The 21,408-nt window shown below is 45.0% G+C and overlaps 1 protein-coding gene across 1 annotated transcript in view; it reads left to right on the top strand.

Annotated features, from left to right (window-relative positions):
* THUMPD1 (THUMP domain 1 NAT10 acetyltransferase adaptor) overlaps positions 1–21,408 on the top strand; it is an 83,418-nt gene that overhangs the window by 37,950 nt on the left and 24,060 nt on the right. Inside the window, exon 3 of the mRNA XM_086940803.1 lies at positions 10,473–10,721. Coding sequence (XP_086796929.1) covers positions 10,473–10,721 — 249 coding nt within the window. The remainder of the gene's footprint in view (positions 1–10,472; positions 10,722–21,408) is intronic.

Below are 21,408 nucleotides of genomic sequence, written 5' to 3'. Positions count from 1 at the left end.
GTGCCGATTGAGCGGATGGGTCTGCTCGTGAGCGTTACACACTGCACCACTTCCTGCCTGACATTCTACTTCCGCAGGTTAGCGGGCTAGTTGCTGCAGATATCTCCACTACTTAAGACGTAGGTCTAGGCGCTCCCGCGACGATCGTGGCGATTGAGGGCGCATGATGTGCGCGTAGCGCTTTGCTTTTTGTCCAGCACCTTGCAAGTATACCTTGTGCAATATTGCGCCATTTTAAACTGTGTATATATTTTTACTTCTATTTCCTTACCTGGCATTCTCTCGCTCCTGACCCCGTTCCGCCACAGCATTGTGCCGATTGAGCGGAGGGTCTGCTCGTGAGCGTTACACACTGCACCACTTCCTGCCTGACATTCTACTTCCGCAGGTTAGCGGGCTAGTTGCTCCTATCACGAGGGATATTTAGGATGACGCTTGGTAGGAGGTGCAGCGGGCTCGCCGAAGGCAAGCCCGTCTGCTCCCGTCCGCCCCTGGCCGGGACCTGGGGCCAGAAATGCTGCCCAACTGGTCACTTATTCTTCTTCTCACCTTTATAAGTGCCAACACCTTGTTCCCCTCAGTCCTTGTGCCCGGAGGGCCGCTTTGGACTGTAGCATATTGGTCCCCTGCAGGACTCCACCTTGCCCCCATGTATCTGGTGAATTTGCTCAGCCTAGCAAGCCCCCTCAGCCGTTCTCTGGCACTCAATCACCTGACATCGACACTCTCATAGTCACCTACCTCAATACTCGCTCGATGGTGAAGCACCAACTTGAAATCTTTCAGTTGTTGGATGCTAACCATATCGGCGTCCTCCTTCTGTCAGAGACGGGGCTGACGGATGACTCTGCCCCTGATATCCTAGCGGCTATTCCTGCTGGGTATTACATACTACAGACCAATCGGCCCTCTGGTAAAGCGGGAGGCGGGGTGGCAGCTATTATCCACCAACAGTATAAATTCATGACCCTGGAAAGTGTTACTCTTCCTAGAGTAGACAGCCTTATTAAAAAAAAAATTTCCCCACAATCTGTTTGTGCCCTGTTTTATCGTCCCCCTGACCATATGTCCCTGTTCCCCCAGCTTTTTGGTGATCTAATTTCCCGACTTGTAATCAATCATGCCAGAATTGTCATTCTTGGGGACTTTAACTACTGGCCCTCAGATACCCTTGAGAGCAGTCTCTCAGTGGAGTTCTCTGACCTCCGGCGAGGAATGAACTGCTCTCAGCATGTTCACGTAGCCACTAACACCAAGGGGCACATCTTAGACCAAGTGTGGACTTTGAACATAGACATCTCTTCCCCTCTTATTTCCCCTTGTCCTTGGTCCGACCATTCTTTTATTTCCTTTACTTTGGCTCATACTTCCCCCACTCCCCCGACTCCTGTGAGTAACCTTGTGGCTCGTAACTGGAAACGTGCCAATTTGGAAAATTTCACTCTTTTTTGGCTGCTTCTCTTCCTAGTGATCAAGCCTCTGTCTCTGCTCAAGCCTCCAGTCTTGAATCTTGGTTTAAAGTAGCCAGTGACAAGGTCGCCCCCTTGAGGAAAATAAAAATTAAACGTCCCCATGACGCCCAACACTGGTTCACCGAACAATTAAAGAGGGACAAATTGGCCCTCCGCCAGGCGGAGCGCCGCTGGACACATCTTTATACCCCCGAAGAGAAATCCATCTATGTTACCTTGTTAAAACAATATGAAAATTCAATTTTTCAGGCTAAAACAGTTTACTTTTCACAAAAGATCACGGACTCAGCCTCTCGGGCTTAAGACATCTTCTCTAATGTTAACGAACTCACGCTGCCCGATCGGGTCAATCCAGTCCCTCCCAGAAATTATGTGACTCACTCAATTTCTATTTTATTAGTAAAATAGCCACTATAAAAAATAACATCCCCACTCCTTTCTCCTCTGCTATCCCAGTTCTGCCTAGCAAGAACTCATTCTCGCTAGATGTCTTCCCTCCGATCTCCAAGACCGAATTTGAGGCTCTCTTGAACAAAGTTAGCTCTGGCTCGCCTCACGATTGTTGCCCCCCTCAGATTCTTAAGGAGGCTTTTCTTGCTTGTCCGGACCCTCCGCTCGCCTTGCTTAACAATTCCTTATCAGCTGGCATAGTTCCAGACTCGTTCAAATGTGCGGTAGTGGTCCCTATTCTAAAAAAAAAAACAATGCTGACCCTTTAATTCTAAGTAATTTCCGCCCTATCTCGTTACTCCCGTATCTTTGGAGGCACATGTCGCTCATTGCCTCAGCTTATTTATTGACAGATCTCAGTTCCTTGACCCTCAGCAGGCTGGCTTCAGGCCGGCCCATTCCACCGAGGCTGTCATTATGGCGGTGATGGACGAGCTTAGAAAGGGCGCTGACAACAACATCTTCCAGGCTCTGGTGTTACTGGATCTATCGGCGGCCTCTAACACGGTCGATCATGAACTTCTGTTCACCGTGTCAACAATGCTGGTGTACATGGTCTAGCGCTAAAGTGGGTCAGATCCTTTCTGCATCATCGTTCCCAGGCGGTTCACCTTTCCTCCTTTGTGGCATCCCGCTCCAACTTGACCTGCGGAGTCCCTCAGGGCTCTGTGCTATCACCCCTCTTGTTCAATCTCTACATGCACCCCTTGATAACCTCCCTCTGTAATAGCCCGGTCTCCGTTTTTAACTACGCGGACGACCTTCAGCTGGTTTTCAAACTTGATTCCACCTCAGCGTCCCGCACTAACTTCCAATCCACCATGCTGTCCATTAGCGATTGGATGTATCATAGCCAGTTGAAACTCAATCCTGACAAGACTGAGCTTGTTTTAACCGGAGGGCATGCCAACCCCTGGAACACTAGCTTTTGGCCTTCCCCTTTGGGTTCCCCCCCCCACCCCCCCCCCCCCACCCCCCCCCCCCCCCCCACCCCCACCCCCCCACCCCGCGGACTCGGTGAAAAGTCTTGGCGTTATCATTTGCAAAGACTTATCTCTGAAACCTCAGATCAATGCTGTTACCTCTTCCTGCTTTTTTCATCTTCGCAGAATTCGCAAAATCTGTAGGTTCCTAACCAGGGAGGCCCTTATCCTTGTCATCATGGCCTTTATCATCTCTCGCATTGATTACGCCAACGCCCTTTATGTTGGCCTTCCTGCCTACAAGCTCCATCGTCTGCAGTTGGTGCAAAATCAGGCTGCTAGGCTTGTCTTCCACCAGCCTAAACATCAACATGTCTGTCCACTTCTGAGGAGCCTTCATTGGCTCCCGGTGGCAAAACGCTGTATTTTCAAATTAGGGTGTACAATCTTTAAGGCCCTTCTTGATCAGGGCCCTGCCTTCGTTGCCTCCAGAATTCATCGCTATTTCCCCGCTCAGGCCCTTCGCTCTTTTCACCATAACCTGCTTGTTATCCCCTCTTATAAACGAAAAACACATGGTGGCCTCAGTTTTTCTTTCCTGGCCCCCAAGCTATGGAATTCATTTCCGAGCGAACTGAGATTCTGCCCCAGCTACCTCCCTTTCAGGACACTTCTTAAAACCTATCTGTTCCGGCAAGCCTACGAGTAATCATACGTCCATCAACATCCCTTCGTCTCTAGCGCCATGAAACCGTTTGGTGTCCGTGCGCTGAATAAATGCTTTTAACATAACGTAACATAACATCGAATACAGACGGCGCAGCACACATTTTTTGAATTAGGGCCCGGTTGCCATGGAAACACTGCAACAGCCACGCAGCCTCTAGGCCTAGGGCAGCCATTATAGGCCGGCCCAGGCAGGGTGACCAGGCCGGGATGTGGCACCGCCGCTCGGCTTAATGTGAAACTGCTTCGGAGATAGGCGTCGCCCGCAGAGTAGGAGCCAGCGACCCAGGACAAAGGTGACTTTTTTCCCCCCTTTTCAGCAGAAATGGTGACTGTAGTCTGGCTTGCTGACTGAAGAAGTTTATAACCGCTGATGGTATCTTCATGCGGAACACATGGCCTGGGGAGCAGAGGCGGGCGTTTTTGTAAGGAAATGTTGAGATTTCTGTCACATGGTGTCAATGATGTTCTAGCAGGGCTGGTCCGTTCATTAATCCATCATCCCTTTCCCCTGGCCTACTTAAGAAAGATCTAGCTGTACGTTAACAGTGCTGCTAAAGGAGCACCAAATAGGAAAACTTTAGGAAATAAAGTTAATTCGGTTTAGTGAAATAATATTTCACGGGGCATAAATGCCTGTAGGGATGTTATTTAGACCTTAGGTTACAACACCCCCCACCCCTCCTCAGTTCTGCTTATTTTTATAATGGAGTATTCAAATGATCTAACTGTACTTTCGTTGTCGACATCTTCACCCCACAAGGCAAAAACGTAAAGCTCATCATCGTCTCGTAATAAAGAATCGGATCCTTATTTATAAAAAAAAAAATAGCAATCTTTTAAGTTGACTGAGCTGTTGTTTGTGGCCCCTTACATGCCACTTTTGGTTGTTGGTGTCCTCCAGAATGGCTATATGTCTTATCAGTTTCGTGAATGTGCTGAGGTCTGTGTTTAGTTCATATACTTCCATATATTAAGAGTTCTCATTTTTCTAAGACTCGCAAGCCTACTTTGATAATAGGCATCCATTATTTAATATCAACGTAATGGCAGATTTTGAAGCCAGCGTCAGATGCCTTAAACACAAATTATCCTTCCAGTTGAGCAGGGGTCATTTATTTTTATTAACCACATGACTGCTAAGACGTTTCCCCTCCTGTGCTGAAAAGTGATTTTCCCCATTATTCATGACGAGCTCAGCTCGTCAGGCGCACACGACCAGTGTACTGCATGACGAGCTGAGCTCGTCATGAGCATGGAAGGGGTTAAGAAAGAAGTGAAAAGCTAAACACAAGCATATTTAGTTTAAACAAATATTTTTTCTTCTAACCTGACACCTTTGGTTGGTTTGTATTCGTAGCCCAGATAAAACATGCCATTGGCTTTACACAGTCACACTGTTGAGCAGCTGCCTTTGATATGAGATAACAAATGCACAATATGCTAATCCGGTCCTGCCCTCTATTGACAAAGCATAAAAAAACTTGAAGACCACCCATATAGAGAAATAGTAAGATGGTCAAAATGAGTAACTGCAGCTCCATGTTATCTGATCGATATCAGGGAACTCATGTCAAGGAGATCGGGTCCGGCACATTCTCTGCCGGACACGATCTCCTTGACATGAGTTCCCTGATATCAATCACATAACATGGAGCTACTTTGGAGCTGCAGTTACTCATTTTGACCATCTTACTATTTCTGACATCCTGACACAAGTGGATGTTTTTTACTATTTACTAGAAACTTGTTGGACTTTTTTTGATATCACTCATTGACCTAACTCCTCGCAACCACATATTAGACGACGCCTCTACATTTGGTGCAAATATGGACAATTATCTGTGATCTAGGAACGTTCACACGTCCCGGCCACATTGGAATGGGACGCTATATATTCCTTATTTCTTCATCTTGTCTTACTCCAGAATCTTTATCAGCCTTGAGGAAGTTATGGTACTTATACAGTACTAACGAAACACGTGTCAGCTGTTTTCATTGTGATGAATTAAAGAATAAATGGAATGAAGATTTCCAAACTTTAAGGACACAGATTTTTTCTTCTTGTCTCAAACAATTTATTGTAATTCTAAATTCAGACTGGATAGTATGATGTATGCTTAAAATTATTGTGACTATCAGGTAATTTTTCTATTACTACAACTCAGGATGGTGCACGCCTGACCCAGTTCTTTGAATATGTATATGTTGAGTCTGTTTCCTCAACATCTAGTCACTCCTGGTAGTGGGTGACGTGGGTTTTTGTTGCACTCCGCTAGCATTATCACACTAGTTCTATACTGTTGTCCTACAATTAGTTCTTATTTATTTATTTTTGTGATAGTGCGGACATTCCTCGTAGAGGGACACCACTACCTTTCTTCTCTCCCTTTTTGCATAAAAAAACTTGAAGACCACCCATATAGAGATGTATTTTTGGCTCAGTCTGTCTGAGAGCATGCTGTAGTTAGAGACACCTTCCAGCTCAGAAGAGTAGCATCTTGTTGTCTGACACAGTGCTCTATTTGTACCTCATAGAAACAGTCTTGCATGCGACCCTTTAATGTGTGCTTCTTGATTTTTTTTTTTTTTTTTAACTCACCCTCTATGTGTGCCAATGCACTGTTTTTTAATATTTTTTTTGCTTCTAATCCTTCATTTGTGTGTGTGGGACGCTGTGTGTGGGGGAGTCTATGTGTGTGTGTGTGTGTGTGTGTGTGTGTGTGTGGGGGGGGGGGCTCTCTGTGTGTCTGTGTGTGGGTCTCTCAACGTAATGGCAGATTTTGAAGCCAGAGTCAGATGCCTTAAATACAAATTAACTTCCAGTTGAGCAGGGGTCATTTATTTTATTAAGAAAGATGTGGACAATCTAAACACAAGCATATTTAGTTTAAACAAATATTTTTTCTTCTAACCTGACACCTTTTGGTTGGTTTGTATTCATAGCCCAGATAAAACATGCCATTGGCTTTACACAGTCACACTGTTGAGCAGCTGCCTTTGATATGAGATAACAAATGCACAATATGCTAATCCGGCCCTGCCCTCTATTGACAAAGCATATAAAAACTTGAAGACCACCCATATAGAGATGTATTTTTGGCTCAGTCTGTCTGAGAGCATGCTGTAGTTAGACACCTTCCAGCTCAGAAGAGTAGCATCTAGACTTCTGACACAGTGCTCTATTTGTACCTCATAGAAACAGTCTTGCATGCGACCCTTTAATGTGTGCTTCATGATTTTGTTTTTTTAAAACTCACCCTCCATGTGTGCTACTGCACAGTTTATTAAATATTTCTTTACTTCTAATCCTTCATTTGTGTGTGTGGGGCTCTTTGTGTTGGGGGGGCTCTCTGTGTGTGGGGCTCTGTGTGTGTGTGGGGGGCTCTTTGTGTGTTTGCTCTGTGTGTGTGTGGGGCTCTGTGTGTGTGGGGGCTCTGTGTGTGTGGGGGCTCTGTGTGTGTGGGGGCTCTATGTGTGTGTGGGGCTCTATGTGTGTGTGGGGCTCTATGTGTGTGTGGGGCTCTATGTGTGTGTGGGGCTCTATGTGTGTGTGGGGCTCTGTGTGTGTGGGGCTCTGTGTGTGTGGGGCTCTATGTGTGTGTGGGGCTCTATGTGTGTGTGGGGCTCTATGTGTGTGTGGGGCTCTATGTGTGTGTGGGGCTCTGTGTGTGTGTGGGGGGCTCTGTGTGTGTGGGGGGGCTGTGTGTGTGGGGGGGGGGCTCTGTGTGTGTGGGGGGGGCTCTGTGTGTGTGGGGGCGGCTCTGTGTGTGTGTGTGTGGGGCTCTGTGTGTGTGTGCGGGGGGGCTCTGTGTGTGTGCGGGGGGGGCTCTGTGTGTGTGGGGCTCTGTGTGTGTGGGGCTCTGTGTGTGTGGGGCTCTGTGTGTGGGGGGGCTCTGTGTGTGGCGGGCTCTGTGTGTGGGGGGGCTCTGTGTGTGTGTGGGGGGGGCTCTGTGTATGTGTGAGGCTCTGTGTGTGTGTGAGGCTCTGTGTGTGTGTGTGGGGCTCTGTGTGTGTGTGGGGCTCTGTGTGTGTGTGGGGCTCTGTGTGTGTGTGGGGCTCTGTGTGTGTGTGTGGGGCTCTGTGTGTGTGTGGGGCTCTGTGTGTGTGTGGGGCTCTGTGTGTGTGTGGGGCTCTGTGTGTGTGGGGGGCTCTGTGTGTGTGCGTGGGGCTCTGTGTGTGTGCGTGGGGCTCTGTGTGTGTGCGTGGGGCTCTGTGTGTGTGCGTGGGGCTCTGTGTGTGTGCGTGGGGCTCTGTGTGTGTGCGTGGGGCTCTGTGTGTGTGCGTGGGGCTCTGTGTGTGTGCGTGGGGCTCTGTGTGTGTGCGTGGGGCTCTGTGAGTGTGCGTGAGGCTCTGTGAGTGTGCGTGAGGCTCTGTGAGTGTGCGTGAGGCTCTGAGTGTGCGTGGGGCTCTGTGTGTGTGCGTGGGGCTCTGTGTGTGTGCGTGGGGCTCTGTGTGTGTGTGTGTGCCTCTGTGTGTCTCTCTCTCTCTGTATGTGGCTCTGTTTTCGCGGATACTCTCTACTACTCTCTAATGCTCACCTATTGCCATTGTACATGACAATACCATTTTTTTTTTTATGAAAAAATATGTCATGAGCAATGCCAATAGCTCTGCCTTTAATAATGCAGAGACCATTGCATTGTAAATGCTTGTTTCTCTGCCTTCCTTAACCTTTTTGTCTTTCTTCCTTACTGTCTTGCTGTTTTTTTTTGTCTTCTTTCTCAAAGGCGATGCTAGCAGAGAATGTCAGGCAGATGGATTTGTTTCAGGTCTCTGATAGCCAAGACCTATAGATTTTACTAAAAGTATTTTTAACATTTTAACATACTTACTTTTAGGGTTTTTTCTTCCAGGCTTGTAACCATTAGTCTGTGATCATATCGTTCACATTTTTCTTCCACACAATCCAGCATGCATCAAGGGGAAATGTTAGCCCATTTCAGCTATTGACTGACTTTACTATGAGTTACATAATTCTGCCTTTTCACAAGCAGCACACAAGGTAGTTAACTCAGAGGCTCTGTGTGTGTGGGGCTCTGTGTGTATGGGGCTCTGTGTTAACTCAGAGCCAGGTGCACCATGGTAATGTGTACTTTTTTGAGACTGGAAAACAATATTTGCTTCGCCTGTACTTTAGATTTAATGAGGGCCAGTAGCTTCCCAAACAGCAACATTTTGCAATAACCATGACAAAACAAAAAAAATTGCTAACAGGCTGGTGGCCAACACCAGACCTATTGGTTTTGCCAATCCTTGTTTTATTAAGCCACACAGGTGGATTTAGCTGTGTCCATCACCGATTGTACTGCTGAATATTGAGATACAAGAAAATTGTGGGAAAAATGTCAAAGGCCAAAATATTGACAAGGTAAGTGCATATCGAGGAAGTATAGATTTACTATTCCTAACTCTACATCTACATACCTTGAAGATGTATGTATATGTGAATTTAGGAATAGAAAATCTATACTTAACTTACCTTTCGATACCTTGGATTCAGTATTTTTTGCTCTCTATTTTCATATTCTAGCTTCAATGTTCAGCGAGCATTCCTCTATCAGCAAGCAACATTAAAGAAAAAACAACATTCTGTAAACTATATCAGTTATTAACAGCAGATCAGTAATTAGCTCCGGCTATGTATTTTCTTTGCTCCAGAAGGTGGACAATAAACCGGAATACCTCGTACGGAATTGCTAATATTTATGAAGGTGCATGAGGGTATTAAAGATACTCATGCACATCCCCAACCATGGTACTCCGCCTTGAGTCATTTACACCAAAAGCAGGCTGTTGATACAAGGTAGCACAGAGGATCACATCAATTGATGGCTTATGGCTCCATAACAAAATTGGCAAACCACGGTGCATGTGAACACCAACACTGCCATCAGGACAAGCAAAGGATTCATTAGTTTTCAAGGAGGGAGGTGCATTGTACCACTTCACAGGTCACAAACCAATAATAAGAGGCTTCTCCCTACAGCTGCTTTACTGGTGCATGGTAGAGAAAATGGCGATTCCCAAACATACCATTACAAAACACAATGTACAGTGTGCTTCCTTATCATGCAAAACAATGTGTTGGTTTAGTCACCATACGATGTAGTGCATTGTTGTATGTGGAAATCCCTAGGATGCAATTTGGTTGGTTAGTCTCTCTAGGATACACTGCAGTGGATCTGTGAATTGACAGCAACTCACAAGTGGGTTCGTGTCCCTATGATGTAGTGATGTTAATGTGGCTAGGATGGTGTATGCACTGGTGAGACTGTACCGCTTCAGTGAGGCACAGTGATGTACATTAGTGACTCCAGGAAACAATAAGCTGTGATCCAGTACAGCTGACCGATGCTGTTGTTGTGTGTTTGTCTCCTTAGGATGCAAATAGAAATCTGTGTGTCGGGCTAGTACTTCTAAGACACAGACAGCAGAGCATTGTTCATGGCAGAATTACAGAAAGTCTTATTTTAATTTAGCGTTCTTTTTTATAAGCACACAAATTAACCTGTAACTCATGGAGGTCAACAGTTAACATGATTTCAATTTACAAGTTTTTAGGAAATGTTGCTGGAGCTCAATTTGTTATATCTTTGTTCTCATTGCCTCAGACTGTGCATGTGTAAACCTTGCATAATTCACCTTTCTTTGTGAATGATTTACTGGGTTAGTATACAAATGTAATGTATTCAGAATGCACTCTTTGTGCCTACCTACTAATCATACTGGAACCCGCAACCTGGAGTATGGAAGAATGAATGCACTAAAATATTATAAGCAAGTAAAACATGGATGTTGTTATGCAATCTCTGGGAGGCTAATAGTTGGTGGCCAAAATGTGTTTTTTTTTTCATATATGGAGAACCTTTGAATAACATTTCTTTGAATTCTATTTTAGAACCCGAAAAGCTGGTTCATTACATTTTAAAAGATTTGTACACTACGAAAAAGCAGAAAAGTCGAGTTATTCTGCGAATGCTCCCTTTCTCTGGCACCTGCAAGGCCTTCCTAGAAGACATGAAGAAACATGCAGAGACATTTTTCCAGCCCTGGTTCAAGGCGCCCAATAAAGGAACATTTCAGATAGTATACAAGGCACGAAACAATGGACATTTGGACAGGGAGGAGGTCATTAAGGAATTGGCAGGTATGTGTTCTTCATCAATTTGCCTTTGAAAATTGATTTTGACAAGTTTTGAAAAGTATCCTAAAAGATTTGCTAACGTTGTGTATACATTGGTGTCCTGATTGTCGTATCTTTCTTTTATTTACCACTCAAAGTAATCTTTCAAGCTAGTACTTTGAGTTTAATTATGTTCCATTATTACCTTTTTTACTTGATCTTCTGTTTCCTGTTCAACAGGCATTGCTTGATTTCCAGTTTCTTAAAGGTATAGAATTAAACTGTTCTGAAGACCTGCTTGCACTGCTGCAAACTTAAATGTATCTGGTCTTCTCTTGCATCCGTGTCTACTTTCATTCTGCATATAATGATTTGAATGCAGTCTGAGTAGCAAGTGCCTTTTTATTAAGCAATTTTGTGTTTTTGTGAGGTCCCCCACCAAGTTATGAATGCATTACTTCTAATTTCCAGTCTGTATGCCATGTAAAATCCATTTTCCTTCCTGCCACCCCTTCTTCCACAAAATGCATGGATGTTTGATTCATGTTATCTTCAGGTAAACTGCTTTCAAACATACATTCATCATGGCCCTGATGTATACCTCCTGTTCTTAATCCAACATCATTTGGATATAGAGCCACAGACCAAACCTACTGCAAATATGTCCTTGGTAGTACTTTATAACGAGCTGTTACGCTTTGATTTCCGCTCCTTGAAAGCTGCCCACTGTAAAGTTTTAACCTCTGAAGTGTTTCAGTTTCTGTGTTTCGGTGGTCAATTTGTGGGTGTTATTTCTTTTGTCAGTGCAGTGACATCATAGCAGTTCTCCTCCCACTTTGAGTAGTATTAATCAGCCTTTATAGATCAGTACTGAAAACATTATCAGTACTTATGAATATTTCACATTTGAAAAAGCTATGTATAAGACCATTTCATAATAATTCTCAGTCACCAAGGAGTTCCACGAGCAAGGATAGTCTTCATGGTTACATGGGCGAGGCTGCATCTGAGGCCCCCTGATTCAAAACATTCTGCAACACTGGTCTCTGTATGCCTGGGAAATTGAAATCTTATATCTCGCCCTCCCCTTCTCCATGACACTGCTGGTGACAAACTCCTTTAGTTGTCCATGATCTAATAAGAAGAGAGTACACCAAATCTCAAGTCATGCTGTGCGACTGGAAAGGAGAAGGCTGATCGTCCAACTGAAAGCGACCTCTTGGCGGTGGAACCGGAACTAAAAGTCTTCATTTTCTTGATAGAGAACAATGTGGTTGTGGTTGAGCTATACGTGTTAACAATGTACTTTGTACATTACCTGGAGTGACAATTGTTTATGGTTTCTGAGGGTTATAGTTTTTTGATCTGCCCATTGGCCAGAAGCTTGCTTTCTCTCCCTCAAAGCCTCCTGCCTTCCAGGCGAGGACAATGTTTAGGCTGAAGGTTGTGTGCTGTACTTCCCCCAGTCTTCATCTGTTCAGTAGTATGAGGTTTTCTCAAACAGGCCACCAGAGGTGATATTACAGATAGGGCGCACTGTCTGATCTTGTGCTGCATCTTTGAGTGTATGCCAGCTTGAAAATGGGACAGTGTATTCTATTAAAATCAATGCACTTTTTAAAAGGCTGGGCAAACCTGTTCCTGCACTCTGAACTGTGCATTTAGTCAAAGGCGGGCCAACTGTGAGAAGTCCCCTGGTCTGCCTTGCCTGCAGGCAGAGAAATGTCCTCAGTTTAATAAATCAACAAAGGTAGGTGCAGTTAGTGACTGCTCCCGCCTGTAGTAGAATACCTGGAGGATACCTAGGAGTCCTTTTCCCTCGTTCCAGTGTATGTATTTAGGGTGCTCAGTGACTGCATGATACTTCTCTGTGGCACCCAACCACATTGTTTAATGATAGCTTCTTTACCATTGCACCTGCATATATAACGCACTGTGGGCCCAATGGCAAAGTGTTCCCTCATTTGCATGGGCTCACATTCCTGTGAAAATGAGCAAATGCTCCATTATGTCGCACTGGATCATATGTGTGCTGATGCTGTCCATATTAAAGACGGAGCATCGCAACTGTCTGTGGCAAAGTGCTGCTGAGAATAACACAACTGGAGCACAATCACAATCTGCTGTGAGGCAATTTGTGTAATATGTCAGGATTGCAGAAGTATTAAATGTAGACCTGCTAGCCATTCAGGGCTGGAAACCTCCTGTTTTACTTTTTCTCCAATATCCTTGATTAGCTGCCTTGTGACCAGGATGAGATGGGAGGAGCTGTAGGTTATGGTAGGTCTCCAAACTCATGATGTCCTGGTATCTGCCTTTTTGTTTTCTGTTGGAGCCACAATATAGAATCCTTCCTCTAGACTCCCCGTCCTCATACATCTGACCTCTTCCTCCCACATAGATGCTCACATATTACAACTCTCAGTTTTAAGACTTAGCCTTCTGCACTGCCTCCTTAGACATGTCCCCAACCACCTCTATCAGTCTAGATGTCAAGCTGCCATCAGCCAAATGTAGCTACTATTGGGACTCATTTGAGCCATGAAGTAAACCAAAGGGCCCAAGCTTCTTGTTCAACCTTTTGAGGGTCCTACACATTTTGCAGGATGGGTTCTCCATAAGATTGCTAACTTGATTGCTCACCTGGCAGCAGTTTCAGCTAATAGAACACCATAAGGTAAAGTACATAAAGGTGTCCTGTGTACTAAATAGTTTCCTGTTGTTCTATCCTCCAAATTTGATTTAGTTTTCCTCTTGGAATTTGCCTTCACATTTGCCGTCCACATCTCCAGTATACCCACTTCCCAAGCTGGACCATGTTCATCTTGCCCTACAAGCACTGAATCCTTTCCATGGAGGACAGCAGGCTAATATGCTACTTTCAGGGATGGACGATCCATAACCCAGCAATAAAAGTCTCTGTTCTCCACTTATCGGCCTAACCGTGCCTTCACCTGGTTCAGCTTTCTGTGCATGCCCTTATCTGAAAGCTATACTCTATCATAGGTAGCTTTCACTTCCAGGCTGGAAAAACAAGCAGCCTGTAAGACAGTGACACAAAGTATTTTCATGCACATGTCGTTTGGTTTCATCTTTGGGTTACCAGAGTAGAAGGCAAGAGGATAAAGCCTGAGATCACTTTCGGCAGAAGAGAAAATAGAAGTACAACAGAGGAAGAAGGAAGCCCTGGGTTCTGCACTTATCTCCAGTAGTGTAATAAGCAGCTGGCACTCAGGCCATTCATTGTTCCAGGTAGACAGCCCCAGCAGATCCCAAGTCTGTGTATGTGGTCCGGAGTTGGAATGTATTACAGGCTGGTAATGACTTCTGGTCTATTCATTTACTATATATCATGTACTCTGCCCGGTAGGTGTCAGAGCACTTAACAAAAGAACAACGAGATAAACATGTTATAGTGCTACAGATTGAGAACCAGATGTTGCAAGGAAAACACTTGTAGAAGAAAGTAAATCAAGATGATAACATTTAAAGAAAACCTATTTACTACTATGTTTTATGTGGAGTACAAATATCTGACTCTAAAGAATAATATTAAGTAAAAGCAACATAAAAGTGGAAACAAGATGTAACAATAAAAGACTGACCAATACAATATACATATAACAATCCGATTTTAGATATAATGCAGTTCGGCTTTGCATGGTATGGAGTAAGTTACTTCAAGAGGTGACAGTGGAGAATTACCTTTCTATTTTGGTACTTATCCGCATAGGTCCTTATGGATAGTTTCATATCCTAATTTCCTTAATTGTAGTTCCATAGGAAGAACTTTTTATGAAGAAGAGAGAAAGTGTATTTTTTCTCTTAAATTCTTTTTTTCTAAAAGAAGCTCAACAAAGTACATTTGAGAGTGCATGTCTTCTTGGAGAGTCAGGGTTTGTTTTGTGCAGAGTAATTTTGAGCCCTGCAATGCAGAGTTTAATGGACAGTACATGCCAGCTTAAAGAACTTTCAGTTTCAGTGGGTAACCATTTAAGATGATGAACACAGGAGTTATGTAGTTTTAGTAATTAGCTCTAGATACCTGCTGGGAGCAGGGCGCATCTGGTGTACTCCTCTGAGCAATGTATTGACATAGCCCATTCTCATAGGACTGGGAAATGAACAACTATTTTGAAATTAGTCTCAGAAATAAAGATTGAGTATTTTATTAGGAGTGAAGCCTAGTGATCTTGTGGAAATGGTGATTACAGACTTTATAAGTGTTAGGAAATCTTGCCGAGATTGAATAGGAACAAAGCAGTGAAGCTGGTATATAATCCAGAATGCAGTTTTTAAAGGGTTCATTTTAAGATTGTGGGTAATTATGATGGTATGTTACCTCTTTAAGATTGATAGATGCAAGTTAGTTGGAAGAGAGCTGCGCATTGTCACTATAGTGAAAATGAGATGTTGGGGTTTCTCGAACTAAGTGAATTAGTGCCTTTACTTAATGAGGCAAATATTCAATTCATAAATCAATTAGATTTGTAGAGCGATACTTTTCATTCATGCGCGTATCCAGGCCCTGGCAGGGTTCAGTTCATTAGCCGAATAGCCAAGTCTTCAGGAACTTTCAGAACTCTGGAAGCGATGGGGAAGTCCATAGATGAAAGGGTCGCTCTTTCAATGACTTCACTGCTAGGTAGGAGAAGGAGCGACCTACGCATCCGCTACGTCGGATGTGGGTGATGAGAGTTAAAGAATGGGACGCTGAGCATATGTGTCTGGTGGGCTGATGGAAGTTAGGGCCGTGGTTTAAGTAGGTGGGTCCACAATAGTGTAGGGCCTTGTATGCATGTGCTAGGAGCTTAAACCCGCATCTTTTCTGTACAGGGAGCCAGTGGAGTTCCCTGTGGTAGAGGGTGATGTGGGATCATCTAGGGAGATCCAGGATGAGTCTGCCACAGCTTTCTGTATGGTCTGTAGTCCGAGGAAGTGAGTTGCGACCCCCTGCGTAGAGAGTTTTGCCATAGTACAGTTAGCTGAAGAGGCGGGCCTGGGTGATTGCGCGCCTTGAGCTTTGCTGAGTCGTTCTGGTTAAGTTGTTGTTCAGAATGTTGCCTAGGTCCCTAACGAGGCTGGGGTGGGGGTGGATTGGGGGGGAGTAGCAATATGTCCAATTAATGAGGGTCACCGGGATGTGTCCTATGGGGAGCTTTTGGTTCAGAAAATCAGTAGCTCTGTCTTGTCCGTGTTTAGCTTCAGGTAGTTGTCCTTCATCCGGTTGGTGATGTCTGCCATTCAGTTGTGGAAGTTTGTCTTGGTGTTGGTCACACCTTCGGAGAGGATGAGTTGTGTGTCCTTGGCGTAGGATACGAAGGTGAGTCAATGGATTTAAGCGAGGTGTCTTTTTTTTTTATATTACAGTATATATGCGAGAAGTGGATTGAAACATGACAATAGTTCTGTACTTACCAGGGTAGTCTAGATGATTTCCTTGCAGTGATGCTTTACATACCAAGGATATATGCCTACCGGCCATACAGTGGTCCTGTACATAACCTCACAATGTCTGTTACACGAATCATAGAATTACTTGTTCCAGCCCTAGCAATGAGAATAACTGCCTGGGCATCCGGAACTGCCCTGTGCCAGATTTTTGTTAGTCGGGTAAGCCTCTGGGTTTTTGTATTTGGCACATAATTTCTTTAGAGGCACATAGATAATTCAAATATTGCTTCGTGGTCATCTGGGGCACAGTCAAGTATTAGCATATTTCATGACCTCTGCTTCTGAAACACCAGTAAATGCTATGGCTCTTTTAGGAAGACTATTTGAACATTGTGCTATAAAATACATTGTTACAGCCCTGTGCTATATTTCAGCTCCTGCCTTCTGCCATTTTTCACCATGAGAGAGGTTTTTCTATGCGGTAAGGATTTTTCTTCCTTTTGGCAGTTCCTTTGTGAGGAACACCTGTTTCCTTTCAGGTGTACCATTTGTGAGATGCCATTGTGGCTACAGGAAACTGTTGTTCCAACAGCTGGCAACCAAAGAAGGAAATAGTCGGTGTCCTGTTTGTCTGGTCCTTGACCTACATTAAAAATGCACCTGAAGGTGTTTGAATGGGGATATTCCTCCACCCGATTTACATACCATTTTGGAGAGGGGCGAGTCTGGTATGCCTGTTCAATTTGCTTGCCTGCTTCAGTGTGGCGTTGGAGTGCCAGGACAGATTATTATTTCCAGTCCGACCCTGGATTCAAGACTGAACAACAAAGGGGTATGTATGGTGCTTCTTAGACCAATTCTTCTTCTTTTTTTTTAATTTTATTTTTTAATAAACAAAAATAGAGAAAAAACACCTGACGTCGCACAGCACCCGGTCATTAGTTTTGTATGGACTTTTGACCTTTTACAGAATATTGTTGTTGCCTCTAGGATCATTGTATTCTCGCCATAGTCCCCATATTTTTTTTTTTATTTCCTGGGGCATCTCCTGCTTTTATATGTTGTGCCAAATGCAAAAACAATAGTTGATGGACAGAATGCAGAACAATGTCATACATTCACCCCAGTACAGAGATCTGGGCTTAAATCCGTCGTTTTTTTGCTCACCATGCCATTCCAGTTTGAACCCAGCCATATGCAAATCGGTCTTGACCCTGTGCCCCATGGGAACAGTCCAGCCCGAACTTCCAAACCAGGTCCTCCCTAGACTGGAAACAAGCATCCTAGGACCGTTTCGGGCTTTCAGCCGGGATAGCTTGATTCCAGTGGCATACCTGTCCCACTTTTGGTATCACTTTGTTCGCCCTGAGTTGGCAGGGTATGCCCAGACGTGGGTCCCTTGCTCACTCTACCACTGGATTCAAGGTAGCCTGGCTGATGAGGATTATGAATCCGAAACCGGTCCCAGGATGCTTGTTTCCGGTCCATGGAAGAAATGGCTTGGCAGTTCGGGCTGGACTGTTCCCATGAGGCACAGGGTCAGACTAATTTGCATATGGCCCCATGAGGCCCAGGGTCAGACTAATTTGTATATGGCCATGTCTGAACTGGGGTGGTGGAGTGAGCTAAAGAATGATGATGGATTAAACCTAGATCAGTTAACGGGGGGGTGTTTTATTTGCTCAAACACTCCGTTCATCATCCCCTTTGGTATCGCGTTGTTTTCTCTTAGTTGGCAGGGTATGCCCAGACGTGGGTCCCTTGCTCACTCTACCACTGGATTCAAGATAGCCTGGCTGATGAGGATTATGAATCCGAAACCGGTCCCAGGATGCTTGTTTCCGGTCCAGGGAAGACATGGCTTGGCAGTTCAGGCTGGACTGTTCCCATGAGGCACAGGCACTAAGCGCCAGGATACCCTTTGGGTGACAGGTTTGCGCTTTATAAGTACACCTACATACATACATACAGGGTCATTCTGATTTGCATATGGCCATGTCTGAACTGGAGTGGTGGAGTGAGCTAAAGACAGATGATGGATTAATCCCAGATCAGTTGACTGGGGGTGAGTTTGATTTGCTCCAACACTCCGTCCATCATCCCATTTGGTATTGCTTTATATGTTGTGCGTTCCACCTACATGCACCAATCCATTCCTACCTGCCATTGTGATATGGTGGGTGCATTCCTGTTCCCCATCTACAAGCATTCTCTTTGTGCCGTAATAAGTTATACGTTGCAGAAAAGTAGTGTATGTCTGGGTAACTTTTGGTTCCACCGTATCCATAGGGTGCCCAGTTTTGTAATCGGCTCCACTGAGGTCTCGACCACTTCGGAGAGACATTTTCCCACTTGCGCCTAGTGTGGTTGGATGAGTAGGCAATCCCATATGACGTACACCAGTGTTCTGTGGTGGCTGCAGCCGAGTATGTAGGAATTTGTCATTGTCAACCATACCCCACAGGAGAAGTTGAGTTCCGGTAATGCATGTGTAGTGCGAGGATTCTCAGTAGTATTAACCAATACCTGACCCTAATGGCTGCCTCACTGGGATGACAATATGCCTCCTCCCCAGTCCTAGTCAGTCATCTTCCCCCAGGTCCACCCTCCCGCAGTCAGGAAGGACTGGCAATTGGCCACCAGTGTCTTGTATGTTAGGGAGATGGAGTGACTGTGCACATGAGACAGCAGTAGTCTGTATCCAAGCAGTGTCACCTCAAGGAATTCTCTTAGTTTGCTGGGTATTGTTTGAGAGTGTGTTGGACCTGCAGGTATTGGAAGTGTTCAGACTGGCCCTTGTGGTATTGAGACAGTAACTCTGAGAAAGGGATCAGGCCCTGTGGTCCCCATATGTCACCTAGTTTCAATACCTCAATCATTTTCCTTTGGTATCTGCAGTCTAGACTGAATCGACTAGGCCGCCAGATCCAGAGGTGTGGAGCGCAGAGGTAGTGCGCTGGGGGAAGGCAGAGGGTACAACATTACAGCGCAAGGAGCGCAGGGGTCTTAGGAAGACTCTGACGTCCTTGGATTGGAATACTACACTGGGGGCCTTTGAGGCAAGTGGAGACACTGCATCTGATTTATCACCTCCCGTTAGACAGGGTGCAGAATGATATGCTTGAAATGTGTGAAGCTCCCCAAATAATCGATGCCACCCCATGCTCCGATGAGAGAGAGAGAGTCGTTCTAGGTGCCAAAATGGAGACCACATATGTATTATACTGTATATAGTCCCATACAGGTGTTAAGTTCATGTACCATAAATGACAAATGTTACTAATCTTGAGTGCCGGGGGAGGGAGGGTATGTGTGGGAGGTGTACGTTTATAATAGTTGGGGGCACACAAAATGAAAATGTTAATTAACACATCGTAATGGCTAATATGTAAGAACTACAACATTCAGAAACTATTCTTGTAATTGAATTACTGTATATGTTTTTACTCATACTGAAAAATCTGCAATCTAGACTGGACAGTGTACCCAGGACGGCTGATTCTGCTAGAGGGGTTTCTAGTGTGGGTCTTCCCAGACATCCTATTTGTTAGCCGCGGTTTTCAGTATTTTAATCACTTGATCTGTCTGGTCTGACCCCGGGCGCAAATTCTTTATTGCATCCTGTTTTGTCTTAAACTGCTTAAAGTAAGTCCCATTCAACCAAGTCAAAAGACTTTCTGGTATTTAGGGAAAGGAGAATGGCTAGTTCCGCCATATTATATCTCTGGTCCAGACATCCTAGGAGTTGGCACACATTATGTTGGACGGATCATTTGTGCATAAAACCAGATTGTCGGTCACCTGTTTCAACCTGTTTGTAAGGATCTTCGCTAGTATTTTGACTTCCGTGTTGAACAAAGTGATCATCCTATAAGAGACGTACTGCTCTGGGGTGGTTTGTCTTTCTTATGAATCATGACAGTGGTGCAGTTCTTTGGTCGAGAGGAACGGCCACCTCCCTTCTGGGCTCATAGAGCATCAGCATATCGGTTCTGTCACCAGACGGCACGGTGGGTCACACATCTGTAGAACTCTGAAGGGAAGCCATTAGGTGCCGGAGTCTTTCCCCTTTAGAGTTGTTGGATGGCCTCACCCATGTCCTTTATTTGGATTTCCCCATCTGGGACTTACAAATCAGCGTGAATTAGTGTTGGGATGGAAAAGGGGATACAAAACCCTAGAGGTCTGCTGCGCTGCGATCCATTCGAGCTATAGAGGACTGCTAGGTGGGCTGCAACAGTCTGTGCAAGTCTTTTGCCTTGTGTTGTGGTATTCCATGGTTCTCTATAACGTAATGTATCCACTTATTTCCCTCCTCCTTAGGCGCGAGCCATGGCATCCGTTTCGACGTGTCGTTGCCCACTTCATATAGTCTGTGGTGTTTAGAGCGGTATTGGGCCCTTGCGTCGTCTTCTGTCAGGCTAAGATACTCCTCCCATGCTAAGCCAAAGTGGTGTCAGAGGTCAGGTGATGCACCACACCCACCGTCCGCCTAATATTTCATCAGTTTTATTTAAATCTCTGCCATCTCCTTTTTGTCTCTCCCTTTTCATTCTCGTTTTGTGAGATATTAGATTGCCCCTCATAGCTGCTTTATTGGCCTCCCATGTGGTTAAGTCAGTGGGGACTGAGTCAGTGTTTTCCTTTAAAATAAAGCGCAGTGACCATTGTCAGCAGCTTCCTAGTGTTAGTCTTTCCACGGTCCAACCTCCAAGTCTCCTGCTCTCTTCCCAGACCTCCCAAGGTGGGTGTAAATTAAGGATTGGTCTGAAATGCCCCAGGGCAGGTAATGTGTATCATGATATCATCCTCCTTGGATCCAGGGGAGCAAGACATTAAAGTCTAGACATGGGACCTTCTGCCCCCACTGCGTAAGAGTAGTATCAATCAGTAGGTTGTGCCACTAGCCATATATCTAGCATTCACATGTCCTCCACAAATGTCTGTAATGGAGTGTGTTTACCTGAGAATCTCTAACCTCACGTAAGCCTGTCTAGGTCCAGATCCCTAACTAGATTCAGGTCCCTTCCACTATTGTGTTAGCTGGAAGTTGTCGGTCAGGCTTTCCTAAGCATATCCTCCTGAATGCCCAATGGGATGTACCAAGAGGTAATTGCTAGGTGTTCTCCGATCCATTCTTCCAGGATCACAGCTTTGCAGCCCCAGGGTTGGTCCAGGTTCTCTAGGCCACCAGTGGGAGTGACTTTCTGACCAGTATGCCCACTCCCCTAGAGTTTGTGGTAAACCCTAAGTATGCCAACCCAGTGGTCCCTCTTTAGAAAAAGCACAGTTTTTGCCCACTAATTATTTTTTATGA

This window comes from Lissotriton vulgaris, chromosome 10 (genome assembly GCF_964263255.1).
Source record: "Lissotriton vulgaris chromosome 10, aLisVul1.2, whole genome shotgun sequence".
Taxonomy (NCBI): domain Eukaryota; kingdom Metazoa; phylum Chordata; class Amphibia; order Caudata; family Salamandridae; genus Lissotriton; species Lissotriton vulgaris.
This window is presented reverse-complemented; position numbering and strand designations above follow the sequence as displayed.